This window comes from Poecilia reticulata, chromosome 6 (genome assembly GCF_904066995.2).
Source record: "Poecilia reticulata chromosome 6, P_reticulata-male-v2, whole genome shotgun sequence".
In the NCBI taxonomy this organism is placed as follows: domain Eukaryota; kingdom Metazoa; phylum Chordata; class Actinopteri; order Cyprinodontiformes; family Poeciliidae; genus Poecilia; species Poecilia reticulata.
The window spans coordinates 3,993,276-4,015,202 of NC_088835.1; the positions used below are offsets into that span (position 1 = coordinate 3,993,276).

At 37.2% G+C, this 21,927-nt stretch overlaps 1 protein-coding gene and 1 long non-coding RNA gene across 8 annotated transcripts in view; one reads left to right on the top strand and one right to left on the bottom strand.

Annotated features, from left to right (window-relative positions):
• The window catches only part of cadps2 (Ca++-dependent secretion activator 2), a 280,025-nt gene that overhangs the window by 202,823 nt on the left and 55,275 nt on the right, over nucleotides 1-21,927 (bottom strand). For all 7 annotated transcript variants that reach the window (XM_081607676.1, XM_081607675.1, XM_081607679.1 and 4 more), the window contains exon 8: nucleotides 13,150-13,289. In XM_081607676.1, the coding sequence (XP_081463802.1) occupies nucleotides 13,150-13,289 (140 nt within the window). The remainder of the gene's footprint in view (nucleotides 1-13,149; nucleotides 13,290-21,927) is intronic.
• The window catches only part of LOC145551906 (uncharacterized), a 133,509-nt gene that overhangs the window by 70,264 nt on the left and 41,318 nt on the right, over nucleotides 1-21,927 (top strand). The window lies entirely within an intron of this gene.

Genomic DNA, 21,927 nt, shown 5'->3' on the forward strand with positions numbered 1-21,927 from the left:
AATTGATTCAGGTTACTGCAGTTCAGCAAAGTCAGTGGAAATCAAGTCTGCTGAAGCAGGGAAATACCTAAAAAAAAAAGAGCAGGGCAGTGTGCCTTGATGGTCAGGGTTGGGAAACGCCGAGCCAAAATATTCTGGAGCAGATAGGAGCAGACCTGCATCAACATGAATTCTCGTGCAGCACTCAGGAAAAACAAACCAACAAACATCGCTTCTGACAGCAATAAGAAAACGTGAAAATATAGAGAGATATATTTAAGAGTCATGCAATTTAAACAGAGATAAAAATATATATATACAAGATATATTCTTCTATATATACATATACAAGAATATATATATACAAGAGAGATAGTATCAAGGCTGATGAGATTTGGGTGGTTATCTCTACAAACAACAATAAAACATAATAAAATCAAATGATTTTGTTCAAATGAAGTACAGATATGTAACTACATGCAACATCTTTAGCACTGTCCAGCCATAAGTAAATGGATATTTTCTGGAATTATATTACATTTTTATAAGGTATTTACATTTTACAAAAACTTTTTTTTATTGTTCTTGTCATTGTGGCATTCAAACTTGACGGTATCCGTTTATTTTACAAAGGATTGGATGTTACACATTAGTTACACACAGACAAAAATATTCTTTCCTAAACTATTCAAATAGTCACCTTAATTGTTCCATGTTTACAAAGCAAGGCTGTTCTTTGTTTAAAGTACTTGCATGTTTCATTACATAAAAAAGAAAATTCAAGTAAAGTGAACTTAATTTTGTTAAGTAGATTAACCAAAACTGAACTTTGTATAAATTACTCAACTTTTTAAATGTAGTACCTATTTTCCAGACTATGGAGCGCACCTCACTATAAGCTGCACCCACAAAGCAAAAAAAAAAAAAACTGGACACACACACACACACATATGCCACTCCGGGCTGTAAGCCGCTGGTAACTCCACCGCTCTCGGTTTTCCTTAATAAGTCTATTAAGGACGCAGCCCTAACGCCGAACCATGGATTCGTTCACGCCGAACTTGCGTGCAGCAGCTCCATTTCCCCGTGTATTGCCAGATCGACAGCCTTCAACTTAAAAGCTGCCTCATATGAACTCCTTCATGTGGTTTCATGAGGAGAGAGTATGAGTTTGCTATTTTTTAGCAATAAATTACACATGCATGAGCTTGTTATAAATGAAAATTCACAAAAATTCACAAAGAGGAAATACAAGTTTGCTCTGTTAAAACAAGGCAGATTGCTGAAAGGATCTGATGTATTTATTAATGAGCACTTGACCAAGAAGAATGCTGATGTCGCCAGAAAGGCTCGGTTTCTGAGAAAACAAGGAAGGATTCAATCAACATGGACAACAAATTGTAAGGTTTTCGTTAAACTTAATGGAACTCCAGAGGAGGCAAAGGTTCTGGTTGTTCGGGACATCGCTGACCTGGATAAGTACAACTGAATGCTTTGCGTTATTTCTGGGATCTCAGGTGATTGCACATGACACTCAATCACCATGTGTCAGTTAAACAACATGTTGTCCTCAACATCTATGGACACAACATTAACACCTCTAACTAAAGCTGATTACCCGGAACTGAAAACTTTTGACTACACTGAATATAAGAGTCAGGACAAGGAAAAGGATTTGGACCCAGAAAACAACTTTTTCTATAACATTGGGAATAACTGTTGCTACTACTCGACTCAACAATACAATATAACAGTTAATGCAGACAATAAATTCTCCATAATACATTTCAACAGCAGAAACTTATATGCGAACTTTAACCACATCAAGGACTGTTTAAGCCAATTTAAACAACCTTTTAGTGTCATCACTATCTCTGAAACCTGGCTTACTTCTAACAAGGGAGCCGATTTTGAATTAGATGGTTATGAATTTAGTTATATTAATAGAGACGGAAAGATTGGTGGAGGAGTAGCTGTATATGTGGACAGCAGTTTTAGATATAAGCAAATTGAAAACATGACTCCGAGGCCATGGTCTTGAGCCGTAAAAGGGTAGAGTACCTTCTTCAGGTCTGGTGGGTCGTCCTGCCTCAAGTGGAGGAGTTTAAGTATCTGGGGATCTTGTTCACGAATGAGGGAAGAAGGGAGCGGGAGGTCGAAAGGCAGATTTGGGCAGCGTCTGCCGTGAAGCGGGCGCTGTACCGGTCCGTCGTGGTGAAGAGAGAGCTGAGCCAAAAAGCGAAGCTCTCGATTTACCGGTCGATCTACGTTCCCACCCTCATCTATGGTCATGAGCTTTGGGTCATGACCGAAAGAACGAGATCACGGGTACAAGCGGCCGAAATGGGTTTCCTCCGCAGGGTGGCTGGGCTCTCCCTTAGAGATAGGGTGAGAAGCTTGGTCATCCGGGAGGGACTCAGAGTAGAGCCGCTGCTCCTCCACGTCAAGAGGAGCCAGTTGAGGCTCGGGCATCTGGTCAGGATGCCTCCTGGACGCCTCCCTGGTGAGGTGTTCAGGTCCCACCGGGAGGAGGCCTCGAGGAAGACCCAGGACACGCTGGAGGGACTATGTCTCTCGGCTGGCCTGGGAACGCCTTGGGGTTCCTGGAGGAGCTGGAAGAAGTGGCTGGGGAGAGGGAAGTCTGGGCCTCCCTTCTGAAGCTGCTGCCCCCGCGACCCGACCCCGGATAAGCGGAAGAAAATGGATGGATGGATGGACTAATGTGGTTAAAGATCTTTTTGAATGTTTAACAGTTGAAATATATATGGAAAAAAATAAAAATGTAATTGTTATCTGTATATATAGGACTCCTGGTTCTAACATGAACCTCTTCACAGAATGGTTTGAGAAAACATACAGCTATAACTTCAAAGAACTACTTTATTTGTGGGGACTTTAATATTGATCTGCTGAATGTCAACAATCACAAATTGACTGAAGAGTTTATTAATACTACATGTAGTCTGAGCCTTTTCCCTCAAATTACGAGACCTAGCAGAATCACAGCCAATAGAGCTACATTAATAGATAACATATTTACAAATTTAATAGACAACACAATAAGTGGATTGTTAGTTCATGACATCAGTGATCATTTACCTGTTTTTGTTGTTTGTGATATCTGGCACATGAAAGTCAAGACCAAAAATAATCCAATTATTAAAAGATTAAGGACGGAAAAATCTATAAATGTATTTAAAGATGAATTATCTAAACAAAACTGGGAGAAAATGATAATTTTCTGAACATTTTTAAATCATTATATGAGAAAAATTGTCCGAATGTAGAGTCTATTTCTGCAAATAAATATTCTGAAACTCCATGGATCACAAAGGGATTGCAAAATGCCTGTAAAAAAAAGAATAAGTTATATAGAGACTTCATAAGGCATAGATCCACTGGGGCAGAAAATAAATACAAGAAATATAAGAACAAATTGACTACTGTTTTACGAATAGCAAAACAAGATTATTATAGTAAACAGTTGGACAGAAATAAAAAAAATATTAAAGGTATCTGGAATATTTTAAACAGTGTTATTAGAAAAAACTCCAAACATGTTAGTTATCCACAATACTTTACAAACAATGGAGATAAACATTTAAATAACATGGAAGAGATAGTTCATAATTTTAATAAATACTTTGTAAGTGTGGGCCCTAAATTGGCTGAGGAAATCCTGCAGCACAGGACATGAAATACTAAATGATGTATTAGTTAGAAATCCAGATTCCATGTTTCTTACAGCAGTGGAGGAAAATGAGATCATAGATATAGTACATAAATGTGAAAATAAAAGGTCAACTGATTATGACGGCATCGATGTGATAATAATTAAGAAGGTGATTGTGGAAATTATTCAACCGCTAACATATATCTGTAACCTGTCAATTCAAACAGGAATATTTCCACAAAAAAATGAAAATTGCGAAAGTCATCCCACTATATAAATCTGGGAATAGACATGATTTCACAAATTACAGGCCTGTTTCATTACTTCCACAATTTTCCAAAATTGTGGAAAAAATATTTGTTGTTAGATTAATAAGATTTATTAGTAAACATCATCTACTGACTGAAAGTCAGTATGGATTTAGGCCACAAAGATGACAGTTCTGCATTTAATAGAAGAGGTGACCAGTGCATTAGATAAAAAGAAACATGCTGTTGGGGTGTTTATTGATTTATTGATTTAAAAAAAGCATTTGATACAATTGATCATGACATACTCCTCAGAAAACTTGAGTGTTATGGTCTAAGAGGAGCAGTGTTGCATTGGATGAAGTTATCTCAGCAATAGGCAACAATTTGTGCAGTTGGGTGATGTCCAGTCCTCATGCATGGACATTGTTTGTGGTGTTCCCCAGGGATCAGTATTGGGGCCAAAATCGTTTATTTTGTATATAAATGATATATGTAAAGTCTCCAAGAGACTTAACTTTGTACTATTCGCTGATGATACAAACATATTTGGTACGGGTGAAAATTTACAACAGTTGTTGCTTGAAATGAATCTAGAGTTATATAAACTGAAAGAGTGGTTTAAAATTAACAAATTGTCGCTAAATTTAGATAAAACAAAGTTTATGTTGTTCGGTAAGTGTAAAGAGAAGAATGATTTACAAATAAAAATTGATAATATCACTGTGGAGAGAGTGACTGAAATCCGGTTTTTGGGAGTACTGATTCAAAATAAGATCTGTTGGAAACCTCACATAAAATATGTCCAATCTGAAATTGTAAGAAGTATTGCAGTTCTTTCTAATGCTAGAAAATATTTAAACTCCTCTGCCCTATATATTATGTACTGTTCACTTATCTTACCATATCTACGTTACTGTGTGGAAATTTGGGGCAACACTTACAGAACGTCACTTCAATCATTATGCACATTACAGAAAAGAGCCATCCGTTTAGTTCATAACGCTGATTTTTATTGTCATACCCACAATCTATTCATAGATTCTTATTCACTGAAACTCACTGACTTGGTAGAGTTTCAAACTGCACAGATTATGTTTAAAGTCAGAAACAAAATATTGCCAGAAAATATTCAAAAATTATTTTCTGATAGAGTGGGGGGATATGACTATAGAGAAAACCTCGCAAAGTCCAAGCATGAGATATTTTAAGAAAGGTCTCAAAATAGCTATTATTCAAAGGTATAAGGAAGAACAAGGGGGAAAATCCTGGCTGGGAATTAAAACTAAGTATGATTTCATCAAGTGGGTGCAGGTCTGTGCAGGTGTGGGTAAATGTATAAAGGTATGTAAATAGTTGTGTATTTTGTATATAAGCAGATGGGTGTGTATATGGGTGTATGTATGTATATGTGAATATGTATATATGTATGTGTACAAATGTGTATGTGTGTGTATGCAGTACTTTCATTTGGCTGAGGAAATATTACTACAATTATTTCATTTTGTCAGGAAGAATATTGGAAACTGAAAATAATGTGATAAATTACAGCTGGAAAAGGGGTATGATTATATAAGTTATACTTCTTCATACTCCTTTTCAGACTCATAATCACCGATGTGATGTGTCTTCAAGAAATTTATTATGTACTTTGTGTTTGTTCTACACTGCCGGTGAAACGTTTGTCTGAAATAAATTACTAAATTACAAAATCAGCACTTTCTTCTTTGATTTCCAATTTTGGCTTCCAATGATTCACTTCCCGCTAAAGAGAACATTGAGAACATTTTATTCTGCTCACTCTTTCTACTTTTACACCATCGTGACTTGCACTTCTGTATTTCCTTTATAATTTATGAATAGTTATGCAATAGTAATATATAATACTCTATGTTCATAATTTCTAAATGATGCTCAGTTATGTCCATTGATTTTTTTCTAGGACAAATAATATCCTTACAGACTATTTTTTTGTCTATGGAGTCGATTTCTTCATTTAACTAAAATACGCTTCAAGCATTCCTAAAGCAGTGCCAAAGTAACGATGTGGATCTCGGATTTAAATCCATACTGGGTTTTTTAAAGTAGTATGATTTTATCGATTAGATCATAATCATAATATCACTTACTGACATCTAAAAATTTGCAATAGCATTTTCCTTAAAACCTCTAAGAATTTTGTTTAAATATATTCAGATATTTTTTATATTTAATTTCTGCTTCTGCAGTTGTATATTTTGTGAATTCTTTACATAATTTTGACTTTTTTTGGAGGCATATTGTCTTAAGATCAGTTTTTATCTCTGAAATCTCTAAAAAGTATTTATCCAACCAGCTGGGTTGTAAAAGTACCTAAGATAAATTCTTCCACCTCTCTGTACATAAGAAAGTACCAAACATTTCATTCAGGTGAAATACACAAGTTCATCAGAACTGGCAGTGGATCATTAGTGATTTAATAAATAATATTTATGAAATCTTGTTTGTGAGTGTATCAAGCATTCATTTATAACAGGTGTGTGTGCACATGTGTGCTGATAGTCTCTCTTTCACTCCTTGTCCCTCCTGGATGACTCCTTCACCTTAGCAGTCTGATTAAGACAGTTGAGAAGATCTTCTGAAAAAACATCCTCATATACTAGTATATGAGGATGGGTACTGGTCCTTGTTCTAATGGTACCAGGCCACAGAGTAACCAACGAATAAGCCAACATAGAGGAGGAACCTTGTGGTCAGGCATAACAATTGTTATATTGCTTTGTGGTTGTTTGATGAAATGTGAAAAATTCCTGAATCCCCCCTCGGTTTGGGTATTGAGGAGGTCCTCAAAGGACCAGGAGACCAGGATGTTGGTGATCCCCACTTTAGATTCGGAATATAATTTGTAAAAGTCAGATCTGCAACAGAAACAACTTCAAAAGGTCAGATTTGCTGCCACCATGTGGTTAAAACTGAGGGTTACACACCATACTAGGTCTCCATTCTGATATTTCATCCCACCATTACTTTGTACAAAGAAACGCATAAATGCATAAATAGCTGAAACATGATTTTTACGAAATTCCAGGTCACATCTCAGCAAAATGCAGATAATTATGGTTTTAACCTCAAATGTGATCTGGATTGAATGTGAAAGAAAAAACCCAGAGATGTTCATTTATAGAAGCCTTGTGACATTTTTGATTCAAGTAAAGAAAACACTTTCATTGAGTTAAACAATTCTTTTCTCAATCATGGCAAGAAAAAAATTGAAACATAATTATGAATCAAATATCCAATAAAAACAATAATAAATAAAAATAAATAAAAACAAAATCTCCTGCACTACAGGAGATTTTAGACTTGTATAATTTGCACAACACTACAGTATTTATGTGTTTTATTGATGCCTCTAAAGCATTTGATCGTGTGAATCACCAAAAACTGTTCGGCAAGTTAGAAAGCAGAGGTGTACCCAAATATCTAATTAGAATTCTGGTCTACTGGTATGGTCATCAATCAATGTTTGTAAAATGGGCCAACACAATGTCTGATTCGTTTAAAGTTGGTAATGGAGTAAGGCAGGGAAGTTTACTGTCCCCTTACCTTTTTAACATCTACATGGATGAACTATCAACGCACCTGAATTGTTGTAAAACAGGCTGTATAGTTGGTGACCACATAATCAATCACATAATGTATGCAGATGATTTGGTAATCTTAAGTCCATATAGTGCTGGCCTTCAACAACTATTAAGGGTCTGTTCCCAATATGGTTGTGACTTTGACATCAAGTATAATGCTAAGAAAAGCAACGTTATGATTGTTAGAAGTAGGGCAGATAAGCATCTGATAACCCCTGACTTCTCTTTATCTGGCATTGTCCTCAACAGATGCAATGAAATTAAATATTTGGGACATTACATAACTGATGACCTGTCTGATGATTGTGACATTCGTAGGCAGTATTGTATGATGTATGCACAAGCTAATACTTTGGTCAGAAAGTTTAGTATGTGTTCATCCTCTGTGAAGATAGCTCTTTTTAAAGCTTTTTGCACTTCACTTTACACGGCCCATCTGTGGCGAAGATACGACAAAAGTAGCCTGCAGAAACTTTATGTGGCCTACAATGACGGCATGAGGCTCCTACTCAGAGTGCCTAGATGGAGCAGTGCTAGCCATATGTTTGTACATAATGATGTTCCCACATGTGCAGCTGTGCTCAGGAATCTCATGTATAGATGTATGTGTAGATTTTCTGTGTCATGCAATAATCTAATTGCAATTTTAGTAAATCCTGTTTTTAGTACAGTGAGATTTTTCTCAAGATTGTGGAAACATTGGTGTCATCATTTATTTGTGACTCAGTGAATGTCATGTTTTTTTATTTATTTTTTATTTTATTTTATTTTTATTTTATTATTTTTCTCTTATTTCCTTTTTTTATGGACCTTTTTGGTCTGGAATAAAGATTGATTGATTGATTGATTGATTGATTGATTGAATTCACATTAAGAATAATTAGAAGTCAGATGTGTCCTGGATGTAGTTCATGCTGTAATAAAGGGACAGAGCAGAAGAACTTAAACTATTTGATAGAAATGGTTTTATGAACAGGTGTAACATAATCGCTGTTCTTTGCCACCAACTATGTCTATGTTTCTTTTAAATAAATAATATATGTCAATTGTATCAAACTGGTTTTTAGAAAAGTTCCAGTTTATTGAGTTGTGTTCTACAGTATGTTTTCCACGGTTTAGGACACATTTTGGGCAAAATCATGGACATTTTCACTATGACAGCGAACAGTAGACATGAGGGTATGAGTCTGCATGCAGCCAGAGACCCCCCCCCCCCCACACACACACACACACACACACAAACTCTTCTTCATTCTGTTTTGCTTTCATCTCTGTGCCACAATACACAGAGGTCTCCTGCCATCCCTAAAAAAATAACACCCTGGGCGGTTGCCCATATTGCCAATGTCAGAAATAATAATTGTCTGCACCATTAAACATAGCAATTAACAACGCTCAACTATGAACACTGTCCAAGGCCCAATAAGCAACAAGTAACCAAGCAGGAGGAGCACCGTGACTGTTCTCATCCTCCCTCCTGCTGCAACGTCTGCCACCATGACAGGTGATGAAAACAAAGAGCAATGAGCATGCTCTGTGTTCTTATGTTCTTGTTTTATTTATTCACCAATTAAATATAAAGATATTTTAATGAAATAAAATAGCTACTGCAGTGTAAGCAGAGCATTACAAGAACAAAGAACGGCTCTCAGTGAGGCTTCAGCACTATAGGACTTAGTCAAGATCCGTCCAGAAGAATCGGATCGTCCATGAATGTCATATTACTATATTGCACTTTGGTCACAGCGTTGTCACATATATGCAACACCTCAGTCAACATCTCCACACAATAATTCAGCGCATGAGTGACAACTTTTTTTCATCGCAGATGCAACATGTGTCTCAGTCAATACAGCTAGCTTTGCTAGCATCACGTCCACGGAGCTTACCTTTCTTTAAGCTTTCCTTCCAAGTGAGTTAAAAATTGGACGAAGTTCCCACCGTCTGTGAAAGCGAAGCGCTGCTGATTTTGCATGTTGCCATATCTTATGATTTATGCAGTGCTATTATATTACTGACGCTCAGAGGAAACCACTGCGCATGTCTGGAGCTCCCCGTGCCAGTAAAGGTGGAGCCGATGGGTGACAACAGACACTAAGTCACGTTATTGCTTGGATTTTACGGCGCCACCCTAACCCTAACCCTAACCCTAACCCCCCCCCCCCTCTATCTTGGAAGTCTAAAATTGCCCCACCCCCCCAAAAAATAACAAATAATTGAAAAAACATTTGCATTTAAATAATATCAATATGAAAAGACAAAAGAAACAAAGAACGAAATAAATCTGCCCTTTATCTCAGAAAAAAATAAGAATTAATTTTAGGCCCCCCCTACCATTGTTAGAACAATGGTTCAGTCCAAAGTGAAGGAGGAGCAACAGCCTGAACGGCACAGGCTCATCAGAGCCACTGAAGTGAGGAGCTAACTGTTAGCTGTGGCTCTGCAGCTAACAGCAGACATGGAACACCTTTTATTTACTTTCACTGCTCAATAAGAAGAAACATCACAATAAAGAGCAGACTGCAGTTCATTATTTCATTACTTTTGCTGAATCATGATAATCTGCCTCATTAGCAAAACTGCTACACTGTTTGCTTAGACTTGAGCTTTTTTTGTTAAAGGTAGCAAACATTCATATTTAACTCTTTAACTTTTAATTAGAAGAGTTTGAAACGGGAGGAGGGGCTGAGCAAGTGGCTGACAGCTCTGTGATAATAAGCTGTGTGGGAGCCGAGAACAGAAGAGAGAACAGGTAGAAAAAAACTAAAACATTATGCTTTTATTTCTCATAGTCTTCAACGTAGAGCCTTTAAAACCGCAAAATAAAATCTGAATATAAAAATAAAAGAAAATTACAAAAGAAAATGATAACGCACAGCAACAAAAAGTGATCTCGATAAGTAACTAGCCCGACTACTGGATTTGAAATAGAAACGCGTTAGATTACTTGTTACTGAAAAAAGTGGTCCGACATCAGTAATGTGTTACCAAGTAAGGGTGTTGTTTTAAATTTAGATTAAATTTAGTGACTTAGATTTAAGTCCCAAGGTCATTATTTTAGTTTTGGCCAAAAGCAACCTATAAAACATTTCCACTTTTTCCTCCCAGAATCAAACTTCATAGCTATTTTATGACCATTAAAGAACTTTAATGTGACTCATTAATTGAATGTCCACAACGTCTTTTAGATTTTCTTAATATTAATTATTTTATTAGTAAGGCAATTTTGCAAGGGTCAGTACAGCTTAAATCAGTAGCAGAAATAATCAAGTAAAATCAATAATCTAACCTATCTTTCCCTAATGCTGACACTGAGAACTAAAGGGAAACTTTGAGAGAGAATGATGGAGTGTGGCATTTTGGCCTGATGAAGAAGGCGTTGTAGCAGGAGGAGGCTCACAGCGCTGATCGATGAGGCAGCCGTCCCTGCAGGTCTGATGAGCTTTCGCTTAGATGGTGAGGTCACACAGGATTTGGGTGCTGGCAGGAAGAGTACTGACTTAGAGCAGCAGGTCTCGGGCCTCAGGGTGACTTCCTCATGTGCGTAGCGGTACTCAGCTTCTTGTCTTGCAGCTCTGTAGCTCCCTTCTCCTCGTCTCACGATCTTCCTGGTCCATCGAGATGTAGACGAGCTGGTCTCATGGGAGGAACACACCAGTTCTTCCTCTTTTGCCTTTGTTCTTTGTCTTTGGGGGTCTGAACCCAGCTGATGAGAGAAGTGCGATTTGAAGCCACATGTTGCGGGGCTAACGGGTTGGTCCCCATGTGCAGAACAGTCTCCGGCTCTGTGGCCCCGGCTCTTCTTCAGCTGCAGAGTTCTTTGTCCATCTCGATCTTGGCTCCAAGCTGCCTGAAGGATCCAACCAAAGGTTCCTCTGTTGCACCCACCTTATAAAGGGTTTATCCACCTTTTGGTGTGTTTGCATTGGCTAGCTTTGTTGCTGTGCCTGTTTCATTGGCTGACTTCTTGGACAGATGATCTCATATCCATCACCTTGGAGACATTATGACCTGATGCCTGTTCTAATGACCCATGGTTGCTCAACAGCTGTCTGCACACCCTTTTCTTTGGAAAGTTTAAGTTCAACAATAAGACCTTGGTCATCTCTGCTCTCCAACGCAACATCAGTGATCTTTAATTACAGATACACATTCTATACCATCTCAAGTTCAATGTCAGAATCACATTTATAACCTTTTTAGCTTCTCTTTGATTCAGCATTCATTTATAATATTATAACCATAACTTATTAGTTTCTCTTATTATAATCATAATGTGAGTTATTACAGTGTTCTGAAAAGAAACCAAGAATAATCAATTATTCTAATTATTTGATACCAAAGTTACAGTTACTTGTTTTACTTGTAAGTATTTCCACAAGTGTAAGTATAAGTATTCTTATAAGTAAGCCAATATTAAGTATTCTACTTTAGGTCTTATTCAATTACTGAAAATGTTTAGACTTCATTCTTTGAAATAAGGACTATTTCATGAATCTGCAAGCTGGAAACTTACTTCCTCTTCTCTCAGGAAGCCTGCTGTTCCTGTTCCATGACACTCTTTACTCTTTCTGCCTGACTTTAATTTCTTATGATTATACAGAAAAAATAAGTAGAATTAAAGTAAAGTTTGCAGGAGACAAAAACAACACACACAACCAGATTGATTTTATTAAAGTCTTTAGTCTACTGTTGGGTCTAGATGTTACTTGTCTGATTAACTTTAAAGGTAACTTTATGTATTGTTACTTTTAACCTAAAATCTCCAGCATGGGGAAGTGGGATGATCTCGGGTTTTCTTGACACTGCACACACAATCAGGACTGTGCAGAGGGAGAATTCCCTTTAAGGATGAGAGTTCGCCCCGCTGCCCATGGTAACGGGGATCAGAAACTGTTTGGAGCCCTTGCAGTCCAGGTAAAAGCTGTTGTGCGTGAGAGGATGCCACCCAGAGGAAGAACAGGTGAGAGTTGGACCTTTCCTATCTGACCTGCTTTTTGTGGTCTTATCTTTTAGGAAGGATTTTGTCGTTTTGGATTTTGACCCAAATCAAAATCCAAAAAATATCGGGAAATATTTTCAGAAGGTTCTTTTTTGTTTGTTTGTTTGTTTTTTTGAGAGTATGGGACTCCATTATGGACTTCATTCTGCTTAAATTAAATGATTTTACTATATTTTTGGTGATAAGCTGAGTTCCCTTTAAGGATGAGAGTTCGCCCCGGCGTCCAATGGTAGTCGAGTTTTTTAAGTCTAAACTGATATTATTTTGAGAGGTTACTGCCAATGCTCAGCTGTTTTTCTCATTATAATCAGTCATTGTTGCTATTAGATCTTTTAATCAACAATTATCCATATAAAGTATTTTAATATTTATTTAGTGATTTTAAGAGTTGTTTTCACATTTTTCCTTGATACCTGGGATAGATGCCCCTTGTAATATTAGTTATGCTTGAAGTCAAGTTGAACGTTACACGGGTTTCATCCCTTTAACAGAGGTTTCTAAGGTTTTTGTGTGTTTTCACAAAATCTGATGTGTGAACAGTCAATTTCCTGCTTGAACATGAGAAACCAATGCAGTAAATACCTTTCCCTTATCAATGCAGCACAGACAATGAAACAAACTCACCCACTATGCTTCATGTTGGGAGGCTTGTCCATGCGGACGGCCAGTTTGATCTGCAGATCTGTGTCCTGGCTGTTCTTAGGGACCACCATCCGGTGGAACTCTGCCTGCTTTGGGCCACTGATGGTGGGGATCAGGACCACCTAAAAGTGGGTGAAGAAATACAAGCCTTATACTGGAAATGATCATGCCAAATATTTTTTCTTCACTGTAACTCAACAAGTAAATACTTACAGCCTACTGAACCCTATATTTGCCCAGTTCTGTCTCATGCCTTGGCACCACCACTGTTTACTGGTACTCATATTTTCAAAACAAATGCTTCAGAAATATACGGCCTTCATCAAAATCCTGGGAACACTTTATTTGAAGGGGTGTGAATAAGACTGACATGACACTGTCATAAACATAAAGAAGTCTTTATGAATGTTTATGACGGTTATCATGAAGTGGCATTCGGTAAATAATGACACTTCTAATGCAAAGTTTCCCTAAAAGTTGTATTGAAAGTCCATTAAAAATGCCAACTTTGCATTAAATTATCATAATTTACAAAATCATGCAAAGTTGGCATTTTTAATGGACTTTTAATACAACGTTTTGTCGAGAAAAGTCGAGCTCATCCCACTTCCCCATGCTGGAGGTTTTAGTTTAATAGAGACAATAAATAAAGTTATCTCTGAAATTAATTACACAGGTGATATCAAGACCCAACAGTCAGACGGTAATAAAATGAATCTGGTTGTGTGTGTTGTTATTGTGTCCTGCAAACTTTGCTTTAATTCTACTTTTTTCTATTTAATCATAAAAAATCAAAGTCAGGCAGAAAGAGAGTCATGAAACAGGAAGAGCTGGTTTCCTGAAGAAAAGGGGAAGTTGCTTTCTTGCATCAGGCTAAAAATAGTTCAGACCATTCCTTATTTTAAAGCATTAAAGGTTTTTAAAGAATAAAATCTAAACATTTTGAGAGATTGGATAAAACGCAGAGTAAAATACTTAAAATAATGACTTATAATTATGCCAATAATTAATATTGGTTTAACCAGTGGTTGATGTTGATTTGATTATAAGAATATTTACACTTACTCTTACACTTGTGGAAGTACTTAAAGGTGAAACAAGAAACTGTAACATGATATCAGATAATTAGAATAATGGATATTCTTGGTTTCTTTTCAGAAGTATCTGTAATAACTCACATTATGATTATAATAAAAGTAACTAATAAGTTATAGTTATTATAACATTATAAATGAATGTTGAATCAGATAAACTAAAAGGTTATAAATGTGATTTTGACATTGAACTTGAAAAGGTGTAAAATGTTGTAACTGTAATTAAAGGTCACTGATGTTGTGTAGGAGGTAGATGGTAGGTGAAAGGTGAAAGGTCAGGGGAAAAGGGGAACTGATAGGAGAACGGAGGTGACTAAAGCCTTATTGCTAAACTTCAACTTGCCTAAGAAAAGGTTGGGCAGGAAACAGAGGTAGGAGGAACTGCTGAGCAACTTGGGGACATTAGAACAGACATCAGGTCATGAGGTCTCCAGGGTGATGGATATGAGATCATCTGTCCAAGCAGTCAGCCAATGAGACAGGCACAGCAACAAAGCTAGCCAATGTAAACGCACCAAAAGGTGGATAAACCCTTTATAAGGTGGGTGCAACAGAGGAATCTTTGGTTGGATCCTTCAGGCAGCTTGGAGCCAAGACGGAGATGGACAAAGAACTCTGCAGCTGAAGAAGAGCCGGGGCCACAGAGCCGGAGACTGTTCTGCACATGGGGACCAACCCGTTAGCCCCGCAACATGTGGCTTCAAATCGCACTTCTCTCATCAGCTGGGTTTAGACCCCCAAAGACAAAGACCAAGGCAAAGATAAAGATAAAGACAAAGGCAAAGAACAAAGGCAAAGAGGAAGAACTGGTGTGTTCCTTCGGTGGGACCAGGAAGATAGTGAGACGAGGAGAAGGGAGCTACAGAGCTGCAAGACAAGAAGCTGAGGACCGCTACACGCATGAGGAAGTCACCCTGAGGCCCGAGACCTGCTGCTCTAAGTCAGTACTCTTCCTGTACTGGGAACCTCCTGCTGCTGCAACACCTTCTTCATCATCAGGCCAGTTCTGGGGTTCAAGATGCCAAACTCTGTCCGTCTCTCTCAAAGTTTCCCTTTTTTAGTTCTCAGTGTCAGCATTAGGGAAAGATAGGTTAGATTATTGATTTTACTTATTTGATTATTTCTGCTACTGATTTAAGCTGTACTGACCCTTGCAAAATTGCCTTACTAATAAAATAATTAGCATTAAGAAAATCTAAAAGATGTTGTGGACATTCAATTAATGAGTCACCTTAAAGTTCTTTAATGGTCATAAAATAGCTATGAAGTTTGATTCTGGGAGGAAAAAGTAGAAATGTTTTATAGGTTGCTTTTAGCCAAAACTAAAATAATGACCTTGGGACTTAAATCTAAGTCACTAAATTTAATCTAGCCGTTAACAAGTGCCGTTATTTTAGGAGAGGAGCTACCGTTAACAGGAGTGGTTGTAGGGGTTATGTCGCTGTGAGGGCTACTCAGCGGATTGCCCCTCAACTGTAAAGGGTCATAACTTCTGGATCGTAGGTAGTCAGAGCTAGACGAGTCCTTTCCGACCCCAGTTTAAACAGATAATTCTCCACAAACTATTGCTAGGGTAAGACCCGAGTTTCTGGGGGTTTTCCGGACCTGTTGGACAGAGAACTGGGCCGTAGTGAGTCCAAAAGAGTTGTGAGGAGTGGGCGGGACTTACTATTGGGTAGTAACAGACAGTTTATAGGGAAACTTTGCATTAGAAGTGTCATTATTTACCCTGTCATAAACATTATTTACACTGTCATAAACATTATTTACACTGTCATAAACATTATTTACACTGTCATAAACATTATTTACCCTGTCATAAACATTATTTACACTGTCATAAACATTATTTACCCTGTCATAAACATTATTTACACTGTCATAAACATTATTTACCCTGTCATAAACATTATTTACACTGTCATAAACATTATTTACCCTGTCATAAACATTATTTACACTGTCATAAACATTATTTACCCTGTCATAAACATTATTTACACTGTCATAAACATTATTTACACTGTCATAAACATTACACTGTCATAAACATTATTTACACTGTCATAAACATTATTTACACTGTCATAAACATTATTTACCCTGTCATAAACATTATTTACACTGTCATAAACATTATTTACACTGTCATAAACATTATTTACCCTGTCATAAACATTATTTACACTGTCATAAACATTATTTACACTGTCATAAACATTATTTACACTGTCATAAACATTATTTACACTGTCATAAACATTACACTGTCATAAACATTATTTACCCTGTCATAAACATTATTTACACTGTCATAAACATTACACTGTCATAAACATTATTTACCCTGTCATAAACATTATTTACCCTGTCATAAACATTATTTACACTGTCATAAACATTATTTACACTGTCATAAACATTATTTACCCTGTCATAAACATTATTTACCCTGTCATAAACATTATTTACACTGTCATAAACATTACACTGTCATAAACATTATTTACCCTGTCATAAACATTATTTACCCTGTCATAAACATTATTTACACTGTCATAAACATTATTTACCCTGTCATAAACATTATTTACACTGTCATAAACATTATTTACACTGTCATAAACATTATTTACCCTGTCATAAACATTATTTACCCTGTCATAAACATTATTTACCCTGTCATAAACATTATTTACACTGTCATAAACATTATTTACACTGTCATAAACATTACACTGTCATAAACATTATTTACCCTGTCATAAACATTATTTACCCTGTCATAAACATTATTTACACTGTCATAAACATTATTTACACTGTCATAAACATTATTTACCCTGTCATAAACATTATTTACACTGTCATAAACATTATTTACCCTGTCATAAACATTATTTACCCTGTCATAAACATTATTTACACTGTCATAAACATTATTTACCCTGTCATAAACATTATTTACCCTGTCATAAACATTATTTACACTGTCATAAACATTATTTACCCTGTCATAAACATTATTTACCCTGTCATAAACATTATTTACCCTGTCATAAACATTATTTACCCTGTCATAAACATTATTTACACTGTCATAAACATTATTTACCCTGTCATAAACATTATTTACACTGTCATAAACATGGCAGGTGTTATGCCATGTTTATGACAGTGTCATGCCAGTTTTATGCACACCCCTTCAAATAAAGTGTTACCAAATCCTGTGACCAGCTTCTATATCTTGTTTCAAAAATATTGTTGCTTTTGTTCTTTCAATATTTAAAGTTCACATTTTTCACATAGTTCTCACGTAAATTCCTAAAATGGTTTTGTCTAAGCAATTTTTTAAAACTTCCCTTAGTTTCATAATAACGTCTTCTATGTGGGTGTGGGTTAGGTTGTACACAGAGTTTGGCTTGGTTTCAAAAGTGCTCATGAAATTATATATAGTTAGGTTCTAAAATACAAAACCTGTTTGCAGCTAAAATGGCAGAATTGATAAATATATCTGCATTCTTACGTGTATAGACGTGTCTGTTATTTTCTTTGCAAGTTTATGCATGAAAGCAGAATTTTAGCACATAGTGTGAGATGCAGGTGGACTTGAAAGGTCAGATAATGTGTGTGAAAACAGAGCAAGAAGGTTTCAAACAGGTATCAGTTAATATGTGTTTCTATGTATTGAGTTTTTTCTGTTACAGATGGTCTGAGTTTTTCCCCTTTGCTGTTTTCTTTGCTATCCATGTGTGTGTGTGCCAGTGTGTGTAAAGACAGGATGTGGTCAGCTGTGAAGCATATAAAGGATATGTACAACTTAATTTTAGAGCTCTGCTTCTCTGACTTTCAGAGTCAGAGCCATCAAATGTTTCTGACTTTGAATAAAGCACTTTAAAGACAAAGCTCAAACTTTCTAATTTCTTAACAGTTTTCATTACCATTTATTAAAGAATTTCCATAAATTTTGGCATCCTTAAGTGGGCTGGTGAGCTAGGAGATACGTGGAGTGGGACGCGGATGGTTTGGCTAGCCTAGAGAAGCAGATACGCTCTAGTCCACCAAATTTATTTTACAAAAAGGCCCATCAAACCTCCCTTCAGGAACAGATTGGCTGAGGACTGTTCCCATATTTTAAGAAAAATGGGGAGGGGACCACTGATGATGCCAGTTTCCCCAGTGCTCCACTGCCATACGTGCCCTCTTCTACCATCAGTGGTTCTTCATCTCTGTAACTGTATATTTCCTAACAGGTGGACTTGCAGGCCCCTCAGCTGATGGATCTGAAACTTTATTCCTGCACCACCCATGAGGTCGCTAACCAGTAACTGGCCCACCGGTGCTTGCACTACCTGCTGCTCCAGGTTTCCAGGCTGAAGCTTCAGGACAGTCCCAGCCTCAGCAAGTAATTAAGCCAGAATTAAAGAGAACCACAAGATGAGCCTGTGTCATCCAAAACCAGAAGACATACACCTAGAAAAATGGCTCCAAGGCTACTTGATGCTGAAAATAAGATCTAGGCCTGTCCAAAGTGCAGGTCACTGCTCCCATGCTTAAAGTTTCAGGACCAACTGGCCCAGTGATGGTGTGCAAACCTTGGACAAATGCCAAGGTTTGCACAAATGCCAGGTCTTCATGCCATGGCTGAAGACCTGGCATGAAGCTGGAGGACTTAGAAAGACATGTTCTCCACAGACATGATGTAGTGACTGACCGCAAGAAGAGAAGAAACACAAATTTATATGATGCAGCCCCGACCATGTTTTCTGGCCGTCAAGATCACACCCAACTGTGTGGATGAGGCCTTGGTGGACGGGGGGAATGTGATAGAGGACAGGGTCGATCCTGGCCCTGATCATTTGCGTGTCCCCACTGTGGAAAACTTGGACATTGGAGAAACAATTGCCCAATGCACGTCAGCGGACAACCAAGGTGGACTTATTGGAGGTTTGGAGCCTGGGCTGAACCGCCTCACCACTTTTGGAAGACACTGCCAAGGAGATTGAGGTTCCACATACACACTGCTACATCCAAAGAATGTTAAAGTGGTACCAGCTTCAAATGATCCAAATACCTTACTCAGAGAGGCCATTACACAATTTTGACAGGAACATACCTCCATGCTGTTAGGTAAATTGTATTATTATCAACTATTTGTTATACTTTTTTAATGTTCTTACCTTATGTACTCTTATTTGTTTAGTCATATCTTTAAGAAATGTCCCTGTATTGTTAATCTCTGATTTCCTTTCTCAGAGGGCCTCTCTGAAGAAGAGCAGTGACAGCAGCTCTTCACAGAACGTCCTGCTTTTGACCTCTTAGATAGCTGTAAAACCGTCGGCGTGAAGATGTACAACTTGCTCTGTTTGACCCTGGGTCAGGAACTGGAGAATCTAGGTTAAGAGATTGTGTTGTTAGTTAGTGACTATCATTGGCGCTGTAACTGTGTGATGAAGTGTCTTTCTCCCTCCCTTTAGAGTTACAGCGCCCTCTGTGATTAGGGTCCTAAAGACAGTAAAAAGAGGGGGGCAGGTAAAAGTGCTTTCAGAGCAGCAGGAGGTTTGTACCTGAAAGCACATCTCTGTCTGTTCTCCTCGCCAGTATTGAGAATCTAACTCTCTCTTGTCTTTCCTGTGTTATTTAATCTGTGTTAATAGGTGTCAAGTCTGACAATGCACCATTTCCCCACTTTAAAAAAAATGTCTGTTTTAATTATGTCTGTTAAAGAAAATTATGTTGATTGCTAGGGGAAAACACCAAAACCTAGTGGGAGGTGTACATATTCTGTCTCAGCGTCTGGTAACATGGACAAAGAAAATGTTTCTGTTCCACTTGGTTGCAACTTCATTTTTAGTGTTTAATTAATTATGATTAATCCTCCTTCTGGGCAGAGATTTGATGTGCAGATTAAATATTCATCTTGTTTTAACTGCAGAAGGGGTGTGTGTCATCACTCCCGGAGACTTCACAGATTCTGAAATGTATTATACAGCTGAGCATTGGGCTCCATCTGAGACACTGTATGCTTATCAATGGAAATGGTTAAAAATGTTGTTCAGCCCAGAACTGACCTTATGTCACCTGATGACCTTCACTTTACATTTTATGTTTTCAGTGATCCAGATCCTGACTATGACCAGACTTAGTACAAAGTTAAGACTGAAACATTACAATTTCCTGATTTGTTCTGGGATTCGTTTCAGTAAATATCACTGCTGAACAAAACAAATGTTATGTTCAAAATTTTGTTCTGCATATTTTCTTGGCAAAACCACCAGATAGGTTATGGAGGATTTGTGCTCATTTCTCAGGTGTTGTCTCCATGTTGCAGACTGGCAACCAACCCCACTTTCTTATGTGTTCTATTCAAATTCTATTAATCTGTTTAAACATTCATGCACCTCTACTTTGATGTGCATGCACTGTGCAGCTGGCTCCACCGTCACAGCTCTTCCTGTCTGCTGCGTCTGCAGCAGTGGTGGAGAAAGTACTCAAAAAATGTACTTAAGTAAAAGTACAAATACACAAACAAAAATGTACTTAAGTAAAAGTCAAAGTACCACATTAACATTTTACTTAAGTAAAAGTAAAAAAGTACTGGTTTTTAAAAATACTTAAGTATTAAAAGTAAAAGTACTTGCTAATGCATTACCTAATCACTAATATCATTAAGTGTACCGATCATATGATCATATGCCACAGATAAAGCATCCTCTTCTGACGCGCTGAGATCCAAAATGTTTGTAACTTTATTAAAAATAATTTTAAAATTCATTGAAACGTGTTCAAAGTAATGACTCAATAAAAGAATAATCTCAATCATTTTTGTTTCAACGAGGTCTTGCGCAATTCTGTGCATTTCGGTTCCACTAAAAAAAAAAAAGGCGACTCAAAGACCGACTGACGAGCAGAGCACGAGTTTAAATGAGCTAAATTGGTTAACCAACCACCGCTATGTTCAGGGGAACGCTCATCAATAATTGCAGAATAAAATGATCTCTGCTCGGCTTGCATGCAGTTGCCATGGCAACGGGTGAACTTAAACAACAAAAAGAGAAAGAAAAAAGAAAGAGATAGAGAGAGAAAGAGTAATAAGGTACAAGTGGTTTTGCGGGTTGTTCTAGCAAAGGTAATCAAAAATAAGAACATTTTTGCAGTATCTGGGAAATATGTGGATAAAAGTATGTGGACAGCATAAGGCCTTTAATGATTAACTTCCTGTTTGTCAATAAATCATCTTTCATACAACTTATATGGTTTGACTTCCTTACAACACTTTTGTTTCTTTGTCAAAACTATAAACCCATTTTTTAGGAAGAATTCTACTCTGCCAGTGAAACAGTGGTCTTCAGAAACACAATCGAACAGTAATGTAGTTCACATGGATCATTTTAAAAAGGATCATGGTATTTTATGCCACCATGATATTAAAAAAATAATAGTAGTTGACTGAATACCAAAATGAATCAGTGGTATTGTAATGCAGGATGATAGAGAAGACCCAAACAGACAGGTAAGAAAACAATCATGGACCAAACACTTTGGTTTCTGATTGTCGTGAGTGCTGACTGAACAGATAAGACTCTAGGATCGACTAAGCCTGGCTGTTAGCCTGGTCTGGAGCAGGCTAGCTGTACAGGATAAATTGCCATCGTAACTACTGCTT